General features: G+C 35.6%; 1 protein-coding gene across 18 annotated transcripts in view; it reads right to left on the bottom strand.

Moving 5' to 3' along the window:
- The window catches only part of LOC111593503 (small conductance calcium-activated potassium channel protein), an 83920-nt gene that overhangs the window by 12034 nt on the left and 57796 nt on the right, over positions 1–14090 (bottom strand). For 13 of the 18 annotated variants that reach the window (XR_002751040.2, XM_023306281.2, XM_023306280.2 and 10 more), the window contains 2 exons: positions 5854–6170; positions 4907–5011 (listed from right to left, as the gene is read on the bottom strand). Coding sequence is in view for 17 of the 18 variants with exons in the window: in XM_023306281.2 (XP_023162049.1) it covers positions 4907–5011; positions 5854–6170 (422 nt within the window). In the remaining variant the exon portion in view is untranslated. Of the gene's footprint in view, positions 1–4906; positions 5012–5853; positions 6171–12308; positions 12315–14090 lie in introns of those variants that run through there. The other 5 variants (XM_023306282.2, XM_023306288.2, XM_023306286.2 and 2 more) reach the window with 3 other exon arrangements.

Here is a 14090-nt window from a genome sequence, read left to right on the forward strand (position 1 = left end):
GCAGCGGATGCTGTGCTGTGCTTTGCTTTGCTTTGCTCTGCTCTGGTTAAGTACGTCTGTCCTCTCTCTCCTTACCTCCCTCTCTGTGTGCAGTGCTGTAAAAGGTGTGTCTGTGTGTGTTGTGTGCCGTGTGCCGTGTTGTGGCAAGCAAATGTCAAAATGTCTCTTTGATGGCCCTTAAAACAAACAAAAAGGAAGCAAACTGAGCGAACACTTTGCCTCGAGCAGCTCGTTGTACTGTCTCCCTGTCTCTTTCTCTGTCTGTCTGTCTTCTGCAGCCTAATTGGTATCGTTATCGTTATCGTTATCGCTGTTGCTTAAACAAATCGCATGACAGTCAGCTTCTCAACGCTTGCTCTCAACACATAAACTATTTGTGTGCCACACACACACACATAGCAACACACACATATATTAGGGATTCTGATTTCAATTTCGATAAGTACATATGCAAAAGCTGCTGGAAATACACTTTCTATTTAGGAAAGCAAAATGAAACGATATAAAGGATGGATTTCTGTTACTATGGCTGCAGTTGCATACGATGAAGCTTATCGATAGTTGTTGATCAATCTATTATTATTGTGGAAAGCTATATCTTTTCGATATAAAGAAATGTTACTTTAATATTCTATCATCTAATCAATAAGAAGATATCAGCTATATATGTACGACACAGTGTGTATATCGATAACATTGGGAATAATCTTTTCTTAATCGATATATCGATATCGATACAATTACCGGACACTTTTATATATCAATCTTGCGAATATATCGTTAAATATTCGCTATGCTGAACTCTTTAGCCTATCGATATATCGATATTATGTATGGAAAAGCCGAAATTCATCTTCTATAGGATTGTTGATATTATAGGTGTGATGGATTTATTATATATCAATATATACAGCGAAAAGCTGTAACTTATCGATATATCGCTACAAGCTAAATGTATTAATTTGAATAAACCGATATCAAAATCGAATGTCTTTCTTTAACGATGCATCAATATGTATCTGTTCTTGTCTAACATCGATACCAAAAGCCCTTTCGCTTATCGATATATCCCTAATGTGTTATTGTGTACAATCGATATACTAAAGAATGCTCTATTGGTAATTCTAATGGTTTTTTCGAACTAATTTGTTAACTATTACGGATATCGGGAGGATCTCGTCCGTCATTTGCCCTTTCCACAAATGGAAATTCCTCTTCTATCTAGACTTGTCGAACTCAACTACTATTAATTACTATGCGGGTTGTATAAGAAAAAATTATATATTTATGTATGTTAAAAAATGGAATTTTAAATTTAGTTTGCGAAAAACTTCTACAGTAAACAGATAAGAGAAAAACGAAAATCAAAGAAAAAGGACAACATTTAGATATTATGATAATCATCAATCTTCAATATAAGAATGTAAAGGAAAAATTGGGAAAATGCAAACGTTTAGTTTGTAGGGTATATAAGGTAGTATATAGGAACCAAGTATTATGTATAAATGGACATCAATATATCAATCAATATATATACATATATACATATGTATATGTGCATATATCATATACATATCTATGCATATATATATATATATATATATATATATATATATATATATACGCTTAGAAAAGTTGTTATATAAAGTTAGAAATACACCAAAATAGGACAAATTGTATACGAAATGAGTTGCTTGTTGTTGTTGTTGTTGAAATCGCATAGTTTATCTTGTTCCTGTCTTGTGTTATTCAGGAACCCAAATATATATATTTGTATGCATGTGTGTATGTAGGTATGTATATATATTTGCGCACATGGGTCTATTTCTGTGTTGTATCGCAACGCTACGATAGAAAGATGATAATCATCGCTTACGTTCCACAAACAACACAAAGAAGAACGTATAAGAAAACAACAACAAAAAAAAACAAAAAAGAAACAAAAAAACAACAAAAGTGAAAAGGGGAAACTGTAACCGATACACAGTTCGTTGGAAAGTATTGAAAGAACGTCATAGAGGGACTCGCATTAGCGATGGCATTTCATTATAAAACTGATGAGTAGCGAGTGACACAGAGAGAGAGTGAGATAGCGTGGAGCGGGATGGGGAGACGAAGGCAGAGGATGTGAACACGTGTAGCATTTGCCGCGTCATGAGGGCTTAGCCAAAGGTCGTAGGCCAAAAAACAAAACGAATACCGAAATGAAAACAAGATAACAAAAAAAAAATAAGAAATAAGCAAAAAAGCCAACAAAAACAAAAACAGATAAACAACAAAAATGTAAACGACACAAGTAATGGGAAAGCAAAGTCGAATAGTGGGCAAGTCGAAGGAGTCGCAGTCGCTGGCAAAAACAAATAAGCCCACGCAGCACAAAAAAGAATAAAAATATATAACTGTTAAACGTTCAACGCTGTGTGGTTGTGGATGCGGCCATCGCTAAAGCTGTGGCTGTCGCTGTCGCTGTCGCTGCCGCTATCGTTGCTGCTGTCGCTGTAAATGTTGCGGCTTATTTATGAATTATATTTATGCACAGCCAAGCACCAACAACAGTAAGAAGAAAAAGAAGAAGATGAACAACAACAACAACAGGCAGCAGGCAGTGACAATAAGAACAACAACAAGAGCAGCAAGCATAGCACGTGGCGCAAAACTCCAGTTTTGCTATTCATACATATGTCTCTGTGTGTGTTTGTCCGTTACATATATTTTAAGTCACATTCGGTTACACTGATTAACATAAGATTTCGGTTCCTCTTGCTGTTTTTTTCTTTTCAATTGAATTCAATTTGTTTTTGTATTTATATAGTTTGTTTTTATGTTTGTTGTTTTGCTAGTAGTAGTAGTAGTTGTTGTTGTAGTTGTAGAAGTATGTAAATATATAGTAAATATAGTTACTTGTTATGCATACGATATACGATTTCTAGAGCAATGCAGGCGTTAGTTCAATCCATATTGGAAGCTTAATAAATACAATGTACGAGTAAAGAGTATAACTCTGTTACAGCTGTACTAAATACAATACAACACAACACGACACGCACACACGCACACAACACGCACAACACACACCTGCACAATAGCATAAAAGAAAATTAATAAAACATAAGTTGGTAATACACAGACTTAAGTTAAAAAGAATGTTAAAGTAAAAAGTTAAACTAAAGTATTTTTATTATTGGGCATATGGGCACATACTGATAAGTGCATAGAACTCATCATACGCAAGCAAAACTCTCAATTATCAATTATCATTAGAGTACTTAGTGATGGACTAATTGAGTGCAACTTTGCTATCGAAATTAAGTGTCATCGTTAAAATATAGACAGCAGGAGACAGAGAGAGAGAGAGAGAGAGAGAGAGACAGTTCGAGATAAACAGGATTGTGTGTGTTTTTGATTGAGTTTGTTAAAGCTAAGCATACGAAGTAAATATATATATGTATGTATATATATATACATATATAAGTATATATATGGACTAGCAACAAAAAATTATAGTTCAATACTACGCAAGGCAGCCAAAAAAACAAGGAAGACATATATATATATATATAATATATGATAAAATGTTAATACAACTAATTTAGCTAAATGGACTACAAATTCAGCATGAGCAGAATCTTAAGGAATATTTTATTTAAATTTTTATTCGTTCGTTCTAACTGACTGACTATGCTGAAATGGGAAGAGAGCGCGAGAGCGAGTGGGACAGTCATATTTCATTGTTTTCTATACCTATTAAATCACGCACGCACACGCACACATACAGTAAATGCAGTCGTCAATGGAATATCATTCAAAATAAGCACAAGGCAGAGCGAAAGAGAGAGAGAGACAATTCGCATCAGCTGGAATTATGTATAAAATGTAAATAAAATTGAGCTGCATGCAAAAATTATATTTCAGCACGTGACATGAACACACTCGCTGACTGTAAATGTGTATGTGTGTGTGTGCAAATGGCAGTGGATTGTATTGAGAGAGAAAGATACACATATACACACACACAGTTGGCCATGCACAGCTGCAAAATTTAACGAAAGAAGATACAAAATACGTATTGGTTGATGGGTGCAGCTGCTCGCTGTGTATGTGGTATGTGTGTGTGTGTGTGTGTGTGTGTATGCGTGGGCGTGTGTGTGTGTGCGTGTTTGTGTGTGCGCGTGCTGTGCTTAAACCCCATTTTGAATGCAAGTTGCAAAGAAAAAACTTTCGAGCAATTCATTTTGCTCAATAAAGATACAGTTACAAAATACTTTCGAGTTTATTTCCTTTCTTATTTCTTTTTTATTTTATTTAATTGCCGCTGGAGCTGGAGTAAAACTCTATTGAAAATCTGTGATTTCATATCCCTCATGGATATAGGATAGAACGTGTTATTTTGCTTTTTTTTAATTTTTGGAAAGTTGAAGACATTACGTAATGCTTAGCACATACAGTTATGTAAATAAATATGTATTAAGTAGGCATATATATACACATACACACATATATACATACACACACACTCACACACACACATACACACACATATACACACACATATTTGTTATATATATGCGTGTATGCATGTATATATATGTATAGCTATGTCAAAGTATTAGTGGCATACATTAAATCGGGCTTCAAAAAAAAATAATAAAATTAAAATGAGAAATTGAATAAGAAAAAAATAAAAATATAGAAAAATAATTGAAACAAAACAAGAACAATCGAAAAACGTGAAAGTTGGGTAACAAATTGAAATCAACTCAAGGATCGAACAACAGAAACAACATCATAAATAACTACGTAAATATAACTATTCAAAAGTTTCTTTTTTTAATATTGTTTTTCGTTTCTTTTTTTCAATTGTTTTTTTTTTTCAAAAAACGTTTTTTTAAATAGTTAATTGCATTACCTTTCGCATTGCCGCAGCGTCCACGAGGCGATGATCCACAGGGAGACCATAAAGACCAATAGAACCGTTCCCGGGCATATTGTCATAAGTGTTTTTAAAACAAATCTATTAACAAGGGAAGAGAAGAGATATATTTAGGGGTAGATCTTATGCTTCGATATTTCAATATATCAATAATATTCGCTTAGATTCATATCTTCAATTAGACTTTAAGTAAGAAGTAAACGAACAAGCTGGAGAGTTGCAGAGTAGGAGAGAGAGAGAGAGAGAGAGAGAGAGAGAGATCTTTACTTCTTCAGCTCTCTCTCTTTCTGCTTCCCTCTCTCAATAAAGTGTCCAAGAAAAATGAGAACCAGCTATACAATAGATTTATCTGAGAGTTTACTTATCAAATAGCTTCTTGCGGCAGTTAAAATACATTTCGTAATGCGCAAGAAGCCAAGTGAGAAGTAAAAACAGTTATATATACGATTTAATCACTTTTAAGCTTATCAGCAGGAAAGTGAGAAGCTAAAGCAGCAGTAAATTTGATTTACATAAGTTTTTACTTATCACTTAGCTTCTTGCGGCATTAAAAAAATGCTAAGTAATGCAGGAGAAGCAAAGAGAGAAGTAAAAACCAGTTATATATATGATTGATGTCATATTTAGCTTATCATATGCTTCTTTCAGTAGAATATAGGATATGCAAAGAGAGAAGTAAAAGTAGCTTGATATATGATTTATCTTCTCTTTAGCTTATGCCTAGTTTCTCCCGGCAGTCTAGGGAAGCATAGAGAGAAGTAAAGAAAGCAGCTTTAAATACAATTCTGAACTTCTCACTTCGCTGCTAAGCTAAGCTACAAAGAAAGAAAGAAGCTAAGTGAAAAGCCAGTTGAGTTGATCACTTCATGCTTCTCACTGCATAGAGCTTAACACAGCTGGAATGGTGAGTGGACCTGACTTACCTTGTGTTAAAATTAATCCTATTGAGAGCGCCGATGCTCCGTGATGATGCGTCCGTGAATAGCTTTGAATGTAGCAGCATGACACGGCAGATTAAATATAATCGAAGGAACATAGGTAGTGATAAAGCTACGTCGTAGGGCACCATTTCGGTGCCAATTGTTTTGTTTTTATTGGCCAATTTCGTCGTCCACTGGAAATAGTATTCGCCAGGAATTGGATGTATAGCGCATATAAAAAGTTCTAACCCTATTTGACTAATTCGTTGCCATGTCATTGCGATCCTCCAATCGTCGGCGCAGTTATCTATCATGAATAACTACAATGCATACGCGCGCACACAGATTCGGATATATATAAATATATATATATATATATTGTTATAGATATATATGGATTTCATTAGATATATTTAATCATTTTTTATTTCGTTTATTCATCCGTTTGGCGCAGCAGTAAAAACAAGCATGGAAAGAGAGGGCGAGAGAGAGAGAGAGAGAGAGGACGAGAGAGAGAATAGAAATAAATTATTAATTATAATTGGAATTTCATCGATTTGTTTATTTGCGACTAAACAAAATGAAAAAACACCCAAAATTACGAGCAATGAATTAATTGACAAATTACAACGTCTATGAGGTGTACATGTATTGGTATAGGTATGTCTATGGCTAAGTGTGTGCAAGAGAGACCGTGTGTGTGTGTGTGTGTGTGCGAGTGTGTGTGGGTGCGTGTGGTGCAGTTGTTGCATTGCAAGCGATGAGGCGTTCTAAGCGAGACCTGCTCTTGGCCTTTATGCATATCTAACACTGCTATCGATAACGAAAACGATAACGATAACTATAAGGTAAGCGTTTGTAAAACCTAACTAATGATAACACTTGTGTGGGTTAAGCCTGTTAGCTGCTAGCTGATTGTTATCGATAGCGACAACGAAAGCGTTTGCAAGTCCTGGTACTTTCCTGTTATCGATAACGATAATGATAACACTTGTGTGGTTTAAGCCTGTTAGCTGCTAGTTGATTGTTATCGATAGCGATAACGAAAGCGTTTGCAAGTCCTGCTATTTCCCTGTTATCGATAACGATAATGGTAATACTTGTGTGGATTAAGCTTATTGGCTGCTAGTTGATTGTCATCGCTAACGATAACGAAAGCGTTTGCAAATCCTGCTACTTTCCTGTTATCGATAACGATAACGAGCACAACGGTGTGTTAATCTGTTAGCTGCTAGCTGTTATCGATAACGATAAGACTGATAATGGGCTGTAAGACTCGATAGCTGGTCGCTGTCTCTTATGGGGCATGTAAAGTCTTCTGGCTGCCAGCTGATTGTTATCGATAACGATAAAAAAGTGTATTGAAAGCCTGCTAGTTGTTTATTATCGGTGGCGATGCTGCTCGCAAATGCTTTAGAAAATCTGCTAGTAAATAGCTCTTTGTTATCGATAACTATACCGATAACGATGGTGTTTACACAGCCTGCTAGCTACGTGCAGTCGATAACATACGGACACTATTTGCTATCGATAACGATAACAATAGGAGTTGCAGAACCTGCTGGTTGCTTATCGATAACGATAACGATAGCACCAGTTAGCTGCCGTTGGCTGCTGCTTCGAGCTTCTTCTGCTTCTTCGTTGATGCACTTATCGGACGTGCAGCTGTTGGCTACTTGTGATTGGCTAACACAAGTCACTAAACATGTGCGTGAGTGTGTGTGCATGTGTGTGTGCGTGTCTGTGTGTGTGCGTGTGTGTGTGCAAAGTACTTACTGCTTAGAGGTAGGCGACGTGCGTGTTCTCGTGTTGTTAGCACATTATTATTATTTTTTTGTTGTTTAATTTTTTGTTTGTTTTTTTTTTTTTACCTTTTTTCTTGTTTCTGTTCTCTTGCTTTTTAATTGGCTCAAATCAATTTTGAATTAAGCCAAATCGTTCGCTTTGGCACTTAATTCGCCTCTGATGAGAGTCTCTTGATTTAATTAAATCGATTGCAACTGCACTCGAGCTCCTGAGCTAAGCCAAATTGCTTTTACTATTATTATACATATTTTCCTCTCCCTCACTCACTTTCTCTCCCCCTTCCCCCTTCCGTCTTCCTCCTGCCTTATGCCTCCACCTTGCTCTGACGCGGGCAATCGATTAGGTCAAGTGTCTAACTGCCAATACGCAAATAGCTGCTTGAAGCCCACTCGTTTAACGAACGTTAACTAATTTAGTTCGCTTGCTTAGCTCTGAAGTGAGCTGAGCGCGCTCAAGGGCTGCGCGAGTGTGACCAGACTTGCAAAAGGCAAATTTAACCGAGCAACGTGGAACTTTAACCTCAACGACCTTCGCCAGGCTGAAGGACCTTGGCTACAGCACAGAATTCTAAACTTAAGCACTTAGGTACAATACATGGCCTTATGTCCCCTTTGGTACATTACGAAATTCTAATATCAAGCACTTAAGGTACAAGAAAGGGGACCTTAGAACCTTTTCTACAACACAAAAATCTAAATTAAAGCACTTTGGGAAAATACACTTCAGTTACCTTACAGAATTCTAACAGTAAGCACTTAAGGTACAGTACAGGCGTCTGTTAGATCGTTGGTACAGTATAGAAATATAAACATAAGCACAAGGTACAATACTGAGCTCTGTAGCACCTTTAATATATTACGATATTAAGCACCAAAGGTACAGTACAGGAGTCCTTAGGACCACTGGTACAGTACACATGACTAGTCTCAATGACTTGACAACAACTAAACGACCAAAGCATTGTGTATTAGGTACAAATTATGATTTCATGCTACAGTATTTTTCTTACAATGCTAAGTTCAAGCTGTACATATTTATGCTGGAATACATAATTGAAAACGTACCGATTTTAGATACAAGGCAGCTGAAAACCCTATGGTAGAACTATAATATAAAAATCCATGGTACAATGCATAGCTTTAACTGTACGCTTCTATGGTACAAATCAGAAATCACAGCTTATTTCCTTTAACCTTCTTCTTACCTCAGGTACAAAGCTTTAAGCTAAGGCATACAGAATTCTAATTTTCTTAACTTTCGGTACATTTTATGTTTAATGAAAACACCTTAGGTACAATGCCGAATTGGAATATAAATGGCCTTTTGTATAATAAACAATTCTGCACTGAAGAATGGTTGGTACAATGCAGAGCTCAAAGCTGGCACTTATCTTCGGTGCTATTCAGAATTATAGCATTAGGCATCTTTGGTACGTTGCAAAAGTCTAAGGTAAAGACTGTGGTATAATGCACAATTCTAAGCCTAAAGACCTTTGGTACAATCCAGTATGCCAGGAGTAACTTAGAGAACTTGCCCTTAGTAATTTTGGTACAGTTAAGATTAGAAAGCTTTTGAATTAAAGCAGCTGTGGTACAGAACTAACCTTAAGGACATTTGGTACATTTTAGATTTTAATGCATTTCCTGTTTTTAGCACAATTTCCATAGACTTTTTATTTAAATATAAAAGTTTTTCATAGATATGCCCACATCGAACCCTATCATATCAAATAGCTGACATGAAAAGGGTTTTATTTTGGTTAGCTTAATGTGGGTACAATAAGATATTTTAGTAAACCAGACATATAATATATATATATATAAGCATGGGACCAACAAGTCCATCCAAAATGCATGTGATTGACCCTAGGCTAGCTTAATTTATTGCTTATTCAGTTATTTGGGCTGTATATATATATATATATATTGATATATGTATATAGTACTTATTGATTTAATATATCACATTGGGTACACAGATATATATATGTGTGTAGAGCTGGAGATAATATTAGTTATAATTAACGTACTTATGATAAACGAGCGTGATTCAATATTGATTGCGATTCGGGTCAAGTAATTGGTTGATTATTTCGTTTTCACGCGATTTCTAGTCGAGGTACATTATAGATCGTATCGAGTATATATAGTTAGCTGGTTTAATCATAGCAGTGAAGCGAATCGAACATTTAAAAGCACATTGGGGTATCTAGATACGCATATACACTAGACTATACTACACTACACTAGACTACACTATACTACACTACACTACACACACACACAGACACATTGGATAAACAAATCACATGTTGTGAATGTTGCGTGAGGGGGTTTCGGGGGTTCAGGGGTTTCAGGGCTTATTGTTCGGGGCGAGGCTAAGAGGCGGCGGCGGCGGCGACAGCGGCTGGGCAGTGGGCGTGGCAAACACTTTGCTATTTGCTATTGAGTATTATGGTATTCGAGTAGTTGGAGTTGTTGTTGTTGTTGTTCGAGTATTGACTGTGGCTGTAGCTACAAGCCGTGTGTTACGTAGATACGATTGTTGCGATAGTTACGATAGCTACGAGTATTGTTTTTGCATATGAGTCATTCGCAAGTTAAGCCGATTAATCGAAAAGAAAACAAGAATTGAGAAACTATTGAACTGAACTATAGAATGTTTAAGCGAGACTTTACACTTGGTACACACACACATACACACACGCACACATACACGCGCGCGCACTGCTCTGACAAAGTCCTGTGAAGGGTTTTGTGTTTTTCTTCTTCTTCTTCTATTTCTTTTTGGCAAATCGAAGCACCGTTCGAATCTTGGTGATTAAAAATGATTTTTGATGCTTTTACCGAATCGACTTAGCAATGAGAATGCTCATATGTGTGTGTGTGTGTGTGTGTATGTCTTTGAGTATGTGTGTCTGTGTGTGTGTAATGTTTTCCCCTTTTTGTACATACATACATACATACATACATACATACTATATGCAGCTTTGCAGTTGTGGACTAGCACTACACAAAAGGCCCCGCAAATGCGATTGGTGAATCGGTGATTGGTTGATTGCTTCTGGTGCAAAACTAAGCAACGGTTGTTTTTAAGTTTTTGTTTGTTGTTGTTTTTGTTGTTGTCAGTGCTGTTTGATCAGCTGTATGTCTTTGTATCGAACCGCCATTTTGTCAAGTCATTTGTGCGTGCGCGTGTGAAAGAGCTGCCGCTATCGTTGCAATCACAGTCGCCATACGGCAGTTGTTGTCATGTGTTAGAGCGAGCTAGCTTGATAAGCACATAGAGATGTGTAATAGTATCATTTGCCTGAATCTTTGCTTGAGCAATTGGATTTTTCGTGTTCAGTGAAATTGGAATAAGAACAAAACTAAATAAAAGCGCATTTATATGCATTGAGTATTATGATTATGTAAAATATGTATTTTCTATTTTGAGTTTTAGATTGCCAGATCGCTCATGGTCATATGTTAAGCTACACGAAATAAATTTTAATGGCAACAGATTTAATTAACTGAACTATTTTTTGGGTTTATTATAGTAAAGTATTCGATAGTTCCGATTGACGATAGTTTTTCTTTCACACACACACATACAGATCAGTTTCTTGATAGTCTTCAATCAAATAAGTGGAAACAGCTTGAAGCGATCTAATGTAAACAACGATATCTGGCACTATAATAACGTATTTGTTATAGCCAAACAATGAGACGCATTTTCAACTAGACATTTAAATAGATTTGTCGTTTCTAGGTTAATTTTCCCGCGGCTTTAGTATTCGTTTTGTGGAATACAAACGTACAAGTATTTGGTACATGCTCATGTATTTCTCCGGTACCTAGTACATGTACATGATTCATGTGTAAACGCAAGTATTAGGTACATAGTTCATGTGTACTTATACAAGTATTTGGAACAAGATAAATGTAAGTCTACATACAAGTACATATGGTACATGTGTGTATAGACTAGTAATGGTACATCTACATATACAAGTATTAGGTACATAATTCATGTGCATATACAAGCATTAGGTACATTATACATGTACATGTTTTCGGAACATGCTACATGTACGCAAATACAAGTAGTAGGTACATTGTATATATATGCAAATACAAGTATTAAATACATGATACATGTATACAAATGCAATTGATTGGTACATGGTACATTATACTTGTACGTATAAATGCATTTGTTACATGGTTCATGTATATTCGTGCAAGTATTTGGTACATGGTACACGTACAGTAATAGATGTTTTAGGTACATGGTACATGTGTTCGCAAAAGCATTGGGTACATTTAACGTATACGTATACATGTATTAGGTACATGAGGCATGTCTTGCACACACGAGTATTAGGTACACGGTACAGTTATATTCATACAATGTATACAAATACAGGTCTTAGGTACATGGTACATGTATGTATATATAGTTGTATTGATGTGGCGTATTGTTGTTGTTGTTGTAGGCTGTTGTTGTTGTTGTTGTTGTCAAGCTACTCTATGTTGAATGCTGTTGTTGTTGTTGTTGTTTAGTTTTGGTACTGTTAACCATATATAGTATGTATGGGGTACATAACACTATGCATGTAGGAATTACTCACAAATATTTATGATGTATATTATATAAGTATTACTTACTGAATTCTGCAAAGCATAATTGGAAGGTAATTACATATTAAAATTTTTACTTTAAACATCAACATTAAAAAAAAGTGGAAGGGGGGGAGTTAACACTTAATCGGATTTATATAGTCGATAACAAAGTATGAAAAGATAACGAATATGAGAGACGACTGATATGTTCAGCTATATATGGACACACACACACACGCACATATATATATATGTGTGTATATTTGTTGTGTATGGCATATAGAGCTGATATTGATTAGCTGACTGATTGATTGTTTGATTGATAGTTGGTCTTTTGCATCGAAGATGATTGAACATTCAATTTATGTATTCTGAATCTGAATCTGAATCATGGACGAAAGATGTTTTGGCAAATGATTTAGCTCAGCTGTACCAATGCATATATATATGTATATAGAGAGCGACATATATATATATATATATATATATATATATATACATAGGCTTTTTCATATTTAGATTGAGCGGTGGTTCTTCTTCTTCGTCTTCTTTTTCTATTTTAGATTTTCCATCGAAAGAAACTGAAACACAGGATATATCACAGGACTTTCTCATTGAGTCGAAAGCGAAACGAATTTATATTTGCTTAATTTTATATAACGATGGCTCTGCTTCTAGGTTTTTCTCAAGAAGTTTATTTGATTATGAGTTGTCAGTTGATATTATTGGATATACGAGTAAATTGTGTGCAATGTTTTGTGATCGAATGTATTGGAAAAAAACACATGTTCGAGATGCATATTGAAATAACTAGTTAATTAAGTAATATTTATATATATATAAAATAAGGAATAACGAAATGTTTAAATAGTTCTTTCATGCTCGGGGTTTGGGTATTCTATGTATTATCAATTACCGTTAGTTACTCATGCGAACAATTTGATTAGATGTGATTCAATTATATGTATATATATATATATAGAGAGAGATAGATAGATAGAGAGAGAGAGATATTCATAAAACTGAAGGAGGGCGAATGTAGGAGTCGAAGGAAATGAATTGGGGCAAAGGATTGATGGATTGATTGATTGATTGAACTGAGTGTTGTACATGCAATTGGTCTTCATATGTAGAGCAATGGATCTTGCTGAACTCTCTGATTGCAGGAGTTGAGTTTGACTAATTGAGTGATTGATTGAGTGTTTGATTGAGTGATTGATTGAGCTGAGTGCTATACATACGATTGGCCTCAAGATGTAGAGATATGCATTTTTCTGAGCGCTCTGATTGAAGAAGCTGAGCTTGATTGAATGATTGATGGAGCTGATTGATTGAGTGATTGAATGTTTGATTGAGCCGAGTGCCATTCATGCAATTGGGCTTCAGACGCTGAGAAATGCTGTTTGCTGAACTCTGATTGAAGGAGTTGAGTTTGATTGATTGATTGAGCTGTTTGACTGATTGATTGATTGATTGAGCTGAGAGCGATTGACCTCAATATGTGGAGAAATGGATTTTTCTAAACTCTCTGACTCAATTAGTTGAGCTTAATTGATTGATTGAGTGATTGACTGATTGATCTGAGATGCTATACATGCATTTGGTCTCAAGAGAAAGAGAAAATATATTTTGCTGAACCCTCTGATGCAATGAGTTGAGTTTGATAGATGTTGCATGTTTCTCGTTTAGAATGCTCGATGATGCTACATTGATTGATTGATTGATGAGTTGTTTTTTGCTGTTTGTTCTAGTTAACTGAGAGCAGCGGCATCTCTAAGAGTCTAGGGATCATAGTTCACAGAACGCACTCTCTATATAGTATACATA

The sequence above is a fragment of the Drosophila hydei genome, unplaced genomic scaffold (genome assembly GCF_003285905.1).
Source record: "Drosophila hydei strain 15085-1641.00,03,60 unplaced genomic scaffold, DhydRS2 tig00000237-arrow-arrow-pilon, whole genome shotgun sequence".
NCBI lineage: Eukaryota > Metazoa > Arthropoda > Insecta > Diptera > Drosophilidae > Drosophila > Drosophila hydei.